Source organism: Chiloscyllium plagiosum, chromosome 32 (assembly GCF_004010195.1).
Source record: "Chiloscyllium plagiosum isolate BGI_BamShark_2017 chromosome 32, ASM401019v2, whole genome shotgun sequence".
NCBI classification, from domain to species: Eukaryota; Metazoa; Chordata; class Chondrichthyes; order Orectolobiformes; family Hemiscylliidae; genus Chiloscyllium; species Chiloscyllium plagiosum.
Window position 1 is genome coordinate 31,078,171 of NC_057741.1, and position 9,160 is coordinate 31,087,330.

The following is a 9,160-nucleotide window of genomic DNA, read 5'->3' on the forward strand; positions in this document are numbered from 1 at the left end:
ATTGACTGGTACGAGAAGTCATAGTTTGAAGATATTAGGAGGAAGGTATAAAGGAGACGACAGAGGTAGGTTTTTTACACAGAGAGTTGTGAATGCATGGAATGCGTTGCCAGCTGTGGTGGTGGAAGCAGAGTCATTGGGGATGTTTAAGCGACTGCTGGACATGCACATGGATAGCAGTGAGTTGAGGGGTGCGTAGGTTGTTACTATATTTTACATTAGGATTAAATCTCGGCACAACACCATGGGCCAAAGGGCCTGTTCTGTACTGTACTATTCTATGTTCTAATACTGCGAGGTCTGGACAGGGTGGACGTGGAGAAGATGTTTCCACTAGTAACAGAGACAAGGACTTGAGGCCACAACTTCCAAGTGAAGGAACAACTCTTAACACCGAGATGAGGAGGAATTTCTTCAGCCAGAGGGTGGTGAATCTGTGGAGCTCATTGCTGCAGAAGACTGTAGAGGCCAAATCATAGAGTGAATTTAAGACAGAGAGAGAGAGAGAGGTTATTGATTATAAATGGGATTGAAATTTATAGGAGGAAGGCAGGAGAATGGGGTTGTGAAACTTTTCAGCCATGATCGAATGGTGGAGCAAATCAGATGGGCTGAATGGGCTAATTCCAATTATATATCTTACGGTCTTATGATTGAAATGGGCATAAAACCTGAAGAAGAAATAATGAATGTGAAGAATTTCACTGTGTGAAAGACTAGGCAGCTTCATGATGCATATGATACCTGCAGGCTGTGCTGCTTTCACAGTCTGCATAAAAGAACATGTTTTCCCTATTGGAGCCAGCCCTTCATGCGGATTTGGTTCAAGGAGCCCACCAAGTAACACAGCAGAACTAAATCGAAGGCAGTCACTCCTGACTCTTGAATTGTTAGCTGTAGATCGAACTTGGCATATGCCTGTGTGCAGACGTTTGAAGGCATTGCTTGTTTCAATTAATCATCTTGTTTGGTTACCAAAACATATGAAGCATTCCACATAACAGATTGCTTTTCAAGTGCAGTGACTTCTTATAGAGGCAACTGTAGCAGCTATTGCGTGCCAGCAAGCACCCACATATGGTGGACATGAGAAACTTCAGAGGGAGAGCTTCCAAACAGAATTACTTTCTCGCAGCAGTTTCTGGCAGGAAATAATTTAGATTGGCCGAGAATTCTGTAATCGCGTTTATATTGTGCAATGCTGAGACCATTACTGCAGATGGTAAACCAGGCGGGATATAGGGTCCAGCAGCTTCCTTGAAAATCCAGACTCTTAGAGGAAATGCAGATGAGAGAAAGAAAATATTTTACATTTATGTAGCAACTCTTAAGTCCTCAGCAGGACCTTGATTATCTGGGGAAGTGGGCCGAGAAATGGCAAATGGCGTTTAATATAGATAAGTGTGAGATCTTGCATTTTGGAAAGTCAAATCAAGGGAGGAGTTTCATGGTGAGATTGTTAGGGCCTTAAGGGGTCTAGTGGAACAGAGGGACCTTGGAGTTCAGGTGCAGGGTTCTCTGAAAGTGGAGTCACAGGTAGACAGGGCAGTGAAGAAGGATTTTGGCACACTATCCTTTATCAGTCAGGGCATTTAGTATAGACATTGGGAAGTTATGTTGTAGTTGTACACTATGTTGGTGAAGCTGCACGTAGAGTATTGTGTTCAGTTTTGGTCACCTTGCTATAGGAAGGATGTTATTAAATTGGAAAGAGCGCAGAAGAAATTTAGAAGGATGTTACCAGGACTCCATGGTCTGAGTTGTAGGGAGAGGTTGGACAAGCTGGGACTTTTTTCTTTAGAGCGTAGGAGACTGACGGGGGATCTTATAGAAGTGTACAAGATTGTGAGAGGCATGGATAGGGTGAATGTAGTCGGTCCTTATCCCAGGATTGGGGATCAAGGACTAAAGGACATCAGTTTAAGGTTAGAGAAGAAAGAATAAAAGGGAATCTGAAACTTTTTTAAACAGAGGATAGTATGCATGTGGAATGAGCTGCCAGCAGAAGTGGTTGAGGTGAGTACATTAACAACATTTAAAAGGCATTTGGACGAATACATGGATAGGAAAGTTTAGAAGGATATGGGCCAAGTGCAGGGAATTGTGGTTAGTATTGATGGACATTTTGGTCAGCATTGACCAGTTTGGGCCAGTCTCTGTGCTGTAGGACTTTATGACTCCAATTGCACAGCCACTGACTTATATCAGCATCTGTACAAATGCAATATCCACTATGGGTTTGCCAAGATCCCAGAGACAGAAATGTGATTAAACAGTTGAACAATTGTTATAACATTAGATTAGATTACCTACAGTATGGAAACCGGCTATTCGGCCCATTTCATCCACACCAACTCTCAGAAGAGCAACCCACCCCCCTATGTTTATCCCCAACTAATGCATTTTAAACTATGGGCAATTTAGCATGTCCAATTCAGCTCGCCTGCATATCTTGGACTGTGGGAGGAAACCAGAGCACCTGGAGGAAACCCACGCAGACACTGAGAGAATGTGCAAACTCCACACAGACAGTTGCCCGGGGCAGGAATTGAACTCTTGTCCCTGGCACTGTGAGGCAGCAGTGCTAACTGCTGAGCCACTGTGCCATGGGAGAAATGTTGGCGAGCAGATCTGACAGCTTTCAGCTCCTCTATGTAGTGCTTAGGATCTTTTTATGGCAGGTAGGATTTAATGCCTTATCTAAAGGACAGCACTTTCAACAATGCAGCACGTTCTCTGTGATACCCTGAAGCAACAATCCAGATATGTGCTTAAGAAGGGCTTGACTGTCTGAGATAGTATCTCCAGTTTGAAAGTTTGATGGTGACAGGATATAAGCTTCCTTAAAAGTGGCTATTTTAAAATTGTATTCTTTGCTGTATAAAATCAGGAGCTCAACATTATTAATTAATCACTCTGCCTGTGCAATAGATAATTTCTCTATGCCCTAAGAGTGCTTTTTGTTTGTACTTTTTAGCTTTATGCCATTCCATGGTTTCTCACAATGTTTACACGTGAGTAATACTCATTTTTATCTATCAAAATTTGATGGAGAAATCCTTGAAAATATTTGTGGTTAATTAACATAAATATTCATAATGTCAGGGCAGAAATCTCAGCTCATTGATGTCTCTAACGTGCACACTCATTACAAAATGAGGCCATAATGTACCTCTTTAATAAATTTGAGTTAAACAGAATAAGAATCACAACATATACTTTTGCTCACAACATTTAAATAGTTTATAGGAAATAATTGCATGAGAAGAATTTTGATGGATCTGCTGTGCATAGCTTTTTGACAAGAAATGGTGCCAACTAACACTTTAACTGATGTTAACTTCTGTTATGATGAATTTGTTTTGATGATGTTTCTGACTGGTGGTTTCAGATCATCAATCAAGTGCGTTCCTATTTTCAGTTGAAATTTACAGCAGAATACCAAATTGCTAAACCACAACCACTTATGTTATCTGGGAGAGAGACAAATTTTCAAACTCCTAAACAAGTCATAGAAGTAAAGCCTAACCAACAAAAAGAAAAGTATTTTAAAAAATGATTTTTTTTTTTGAAAATCAAAAAACAATTTTGTGTTATGTATGGATAGAACAATTATTTAAAACAACTTTTGTCAAATTTTGCATCATGAGAGAAATTCAATCCTGCTTCCTCACTAAATATATGCCTTGGTTACTGAATCTGTCCATTTTTGTGACTGTATTTACAGATGTGTTTCCACTACACAAGATCTTCCACTTATGGGACACATTACTCTTGGGCAATTCCTCATTCCCATTCTGTATTGGGGTAGCTATTTTGCAACAGTTGCGAGACAGACTACTGTCCAATGGATTCAATGAATGCATTCTACTGTTTTCAGACTTACCAGGTAAGAACATGGAGTGAACAGTCTCTCAGAAAAGCTGTTCAACAAACACCGTGTACTGTCAGGTACTGAATTTCATCGTGTTTTCAGTTTTAATGTGGCACCAGTGACTTCAATTTTATTGATTTACTATGTCTGGGCATCCAAACAATACATATATATGTATATTATATGTTTTAATGGCTTTGTAAATTCAGTAGCGTTTTTAATTTATTCGCATTGTTATAGATGGACAATGCAAGGTCAATGAAGCAATTTGTAACTCTAATACAGCAGACTTTGTTTTAACCGGCACTACTCTATGACTCTATTGATAAAACAGCAAAAAATATATACCTCAAGTATCAGAAGTTTACTGTATTATCACAATCTCCGTGATGTCCAAGTAGTCCGTTGAGGTTGCAAGTGAGAAGCTCTCTGCTAGTAATTTGTTTTTGTTTAAGGCAAAGTTGCATCATTACTTGAGTGATTTTGCTGTAAATAAAGTATAACAGTGATGTGCATACCCCTTCCATCATGTTTCTATCACTCTGTGTGTGTTTTTACATTTATTGTGTCGACCTCTTGATAACCAGAATATTTGATCAACTGGCAGACTCACGGTCCCATAGGTGCCAGTTAAGAAAACGTTTACTGTATTATACTTTGTGTGTTGTTAAATCTGGAACAGTTTGTAATTGTTGGGCATTCATGCTAAGAAGAAACATTCACCTCAACCAATTTAATTTTCATTATTAAGTGTGTACAAATAACATGGTTCCAATGCTTTTAATTCTGTCCTGATCTATAATGTTCTTCACCCCAACTGTGCCTCACGTGATCTTATACCCTTCTATAAGATCCCCTGTCAGTCTCCTACGCTCTAAAGAAAAAGGTCAGTGCTTGTCTGACCTCTCCCTATAACTCAGACCATGGAGTCCTGGTAACATCGTTGTAAATTTCTTCTGCATTCTTTCCAGTTTAATAACATCCTTCCTAAAGCAAGGTGATCAAAACTGAACACAATATTCCACGTGCAGCTTCACCAACATAGTGTACAACTACACCATAACTTCCCAGTATCTATACTAAATGCCCTGACTGATGAAGGCCAGTGTGCCAAAAACCTTCTTCACTGCCTTGTCTACCTGTGACTCCACTTTCAAAGAACCGTGCACCTGAACTTCAAGGTCCCTCTGTTCCACTACACTCCTTAAGGTCCTACCATTCACCATGAGACTCCCCCCTTAAGTTGACTTTCCAAAATGCAAGATCTCACACTTGTCTATATTAAACTCCATTTGCCATTTCTCGGCCCACGTCCTCAGCTGATTAAGGTTTTGCTGCACTTTCTGATAACCTTCCTCACTGTCCACGATACCGCCTATTTTAGTGTCATCTGCAAATTTAATAATCATGCATTGTACGTTCTCATTCAAATCATTGATATAGATGATAAACAGCAACAGGCCTAGTGCTGACCCCTGAGGCATTCCACTAGTCACAAGCCTCCAGTCCGACAAGCATCCTTCCACTACCATCCTCTGCTTCCTACCATCAAGCCAATTATGTAGTCTTTTCTAAATCCTGGGCCTTTTCACTTCACATTCCAATTTCCAGGAACAAACTTGCTCTTCTAGCAATGTTGAGCTTGTAATTGGAAGCACACCGTGACAGGGAGTACTGTACCTCAGAACTAACGACATATGCTCCTGATAACAGCAGGTTACACACTAGGATTTGTTCAGCTTCTGTTGCACATCCCGAATGGCTGCTGGTATTCTTCCTAAACAGCTTTTATTATTCCATCACAAACTGCAAGTCAGATTTATTCCTAGAACAAATGGAAAAATAAGCCAACAATTAGGCAGCCATAATTTTACCAACTTCACCTTGTTTTGAAAACCAAACTAGTAAATTCTTAGAATCACTTTTAAGAATTCTTTGCATGAGTAGATGAAAACATGAATTTTAATGTGAGATCAGCTTCTGAATCCAGAATTTGACTCCAATTTGGTGGCATAGGAATAGGACTAGTACAAGTGACATGAAGAAATGGACAAGACTAACTGTTTCTGATGTATTTTTGATGTCATAAAATATCCCACAATTCTTCACAAAAGCATTGTTGAAGAAATGTGATAGCAATCCATGTAAATCGATATTAGGAGAGGTGATCACAAATCAGAGAGAGGTTTTAATTAGTGCCTTAAAGGAGGAAAGAGGGGGATAAATTCAAGAGTTTGGGACCTGAGCATCTGACGGCATGGCCATCAGTGGTGGAGCAGTGAAACCCGGGAGCACCTAAGAGACCAGAATTGGAGAAACCAGAGGTTTCTGAAGGCTGTAGGACCAAACAAGGTTGCAGAGATATGAATGAGTGAAGCCACAGAGGGAATAGAAACTAGGATGAGAATTTTAAAATCCAGTCCATGCAGACACCAGTCAACAAATTCAGACATGGTGGTGAATGGGACTTAGTATAAGCAAGGACACAGGGGTAGCAGAACTTTGGATAAACTGAAGATTACAGAGAAGGTAAGCTGGAAGGCTGTTCTGGAGTGTATAAGAACAACTTGCAGTGTGATGCTAATTACCAACAATTCAATTTCCTGACAGAGCTGTCAAGTAAACAAGAGCAAAGGTCTAGTGGAGAGAAATGACCTTGTGTCCTGCTAATGAACATTTGTATTTCACATGTTTCAGGTCCAGTGTCTCAGTTCTGAAGAAGGGTCACTAGACTCAGAATTTTAACTGGTTTCTCTCCACAGATGCTGCCAGACCTGCTGAGTTTCTCCAGCAATTTCTGTTTCTGTTTCAGATCCTCAGCATCCACAGTTCTTTGTTTTATTTTAGTCTGTATTTCATGTTCATCTAGCCTCATTTGCTAAATAAATCTTAACTTTCAGTGATTCAGCCATCACAACACAGTGTATTAGGCTCTACCTTTCCTTTGCAAAATCACAGTTAAAGTCTTACAACAAATAGCAAACAGAAAATTGTAGTGCCTTTCCCTGCTACAGAATCAGGTCGAACAGGGAGGATTTGATATTTTAAGACACAGCTTTTTCATCTGCACCAAGAAAGCACAAGGTATCAGTCTAGAGATGTGCAGGTTCGGTGGATTAGCCATGCTAAATTGCCCATTGTATCCGGAGATGTGCAAACTAGGTGGATTAGCCATGGGATATGTAGCGTTACAGGAAGAAGGTGGTGGAGGGGTCTGGGTGGGGTGCTGTTCAGAGAGGTGGTGTGAATTTGATGGGTCAAATAGTCTACTTTCACACTGTTGAGATTCAATGATTCAATCAACTGTCATTCTCTGTTATCTCACGTAATTAGTTTTTAGCAAGGAAACATTTTAGGGACAGGAGTTTATTACTTGGGAGCCATGTCAAAGGACAGGAAAGTTGGCCCTCTTCCTCCTTAAAGTTAAAAATGGATGAAGATAACTGTCAGTCTAACCTGATTTTTGAGAAGCTCCTTAAGATTATTTGTAATATTGGAAAAAATGACCACACACTAAAAAAGACATAGGTTAGTTAATTGCAGACAGCGTGTATAAGCTGAAAATGTGTTGCTGGAAAAGCACAGCAGGTCAGGCAGCATCCAAGGAACAGGACAATCGACGTTTCGGGCATAAGCCCTTCTTCAGGAATGAGGAAAGTGTGTCCAGCAGGCTAAGATAAAGCCTGCTGGACACACTTTCCTCATTCCTGAAGAAGGGCTTATGCCCGAAACGTCAATTCTCCTATTCCTTGGATGCTGCCTGACCTGCTGCGCTTTTCCAGCAACACATTTTCAGCTCTGATCTCTAGCATCTGCAGTCCTCACTTTCTCCTCGACAGCGTGTATCAGTCTGGATAATTGTGTAGGGTACATTGAGACAATAACAATGAATTATTGAAGGAGAGTTGGGTGCATTTTGTATATTTTCAAATGGATTTTGTTCAAGTGCCTCATTAGAGGCTACTTAATGTAAATGAGGCTCATTGTGGTAAAGCAGTATGGGTAGAGAATTAGGAAAGAAGAGAGAGCAGAACATAATGTTGTAGATATTTCTTAGACTGTAACAATCCAGCCCTTAAATAACTGCACAGAATGTGGCTTTCAGGACTATCAAGGAAGAGTTGAACTTCTACTATGAATTTAGACTTAAGAAGGAAAGGTTTATGAATTCACAAGGGAGAAATAAAAGATGGTCAATCAACAACTTGGCCCATTTATATAAAAATAATTGAAGAATTCTATGCAAAAGGCATTTTTGAAATAAAGGAAATAACTGCATGCACACATCACTCTTCGTTACCATCTGAAATCTTAAATTGATTTGTAATCAACAGTGTACTTTGAATATGCAACATCAGAAAAGTGGCAGCCAATTTACATACAGCTAATGCCCACAGCCATGTGATAATGACCAGTGATTTAACTTTATAACATTGAGTATGAGATGAACATTGGCAAGGGCACCAAGGATATCTCCCCTGTGCTATACCTGATTGCAATAGTGATAAGGATCTTTAATATTCAAGAAGACGCTAAACCCATTTCTGCTGTTCCCTAGACTAAGCAACTGAAGGAGTTGTGAATTCAGAGAGTGATGTAGTGGGCTGTTCAACTCATTGCGCTATTGGAAGAGCTATCCAATTAATCCCACTTATGTCCCTCTGAATTTCTTTTCCTTCGTCCCTTTTAACTGCAGGGAGTGCATTCCAGATCACATCCAGAAGAATTTACATAAGGATGCTATCAGTAATGGCAAAATGAAGATACGCTTTTAAAAAAATCTTAATTATGTTAATGGTGAATATTGGATGTAATTACATTGTGAAGTGTTTTTGAATGGTTTGTGTTCATCACAAGGATTTCAGATTATTCTAATGGTGATTGTATAACTTTTTTTGCAGAGATGCGTTGTATAGTTTTAATATTTTTGGTTTTGCAAAGCACACTTTCTGTGCCATACTCTATACCAGAACCTTGTTCTGTACAGTTCCATTGCTCAGAATGCTTAACTGCAGGCCTTATACCTGTACCACATGGACTGCAGAGGATCAAGAATGCAGCTCCCCGTGCCGCCTTAATGGCATTTGGGAATGGGGAAATAATTGTCGCTGTGGTTCTGTTCGCCGAGCTGGAAGTTTTTGTTGCAAACGTTTCGTCCCCTGTCTAGGTGACATCCTCAGTGCTTGGGAGCCTCCTGTGAAGCGCTTCTGTGGTGTTTCCTCCGGCATTTATAGTGGCCTGTCCCTGCCGCTTCCGGTTGTCAGTTTCAGCTGTCCGCAGTAGTGG

At 40.2% G+C, this 9,160-nt stretch overlaps 1 protein-coding gene across 6 annotated transcripts in view; it reads left to right on the top strand.

The window, feature by feature from the left end:
• tbck (TBC1 domain containing kinase) overlaps window positions 1-9,160 on the top strand; it is a 197,334-nt gene that overhangs the window by 98,373 nt on the left and 89,801 nt on the right. For all 6 annotated transcript variants that reach the window (XM_043674337.1, XM_043674339.1, XM_043674341.1 and 3 more), the window contains 2 exons: window positions 2,978-3,014; window positions 3,728-3,889. In XM_043674337.1, the coding sequence (XP_043530272.1) occupies window positions 2,978-3,014; window positions 3,728-3,889 (199 nt within the window). The remainder of the gene's footprint in view (window positions 1-2,977; window positions 3,015-3,727; window positions 3,890-9,160) is intronic.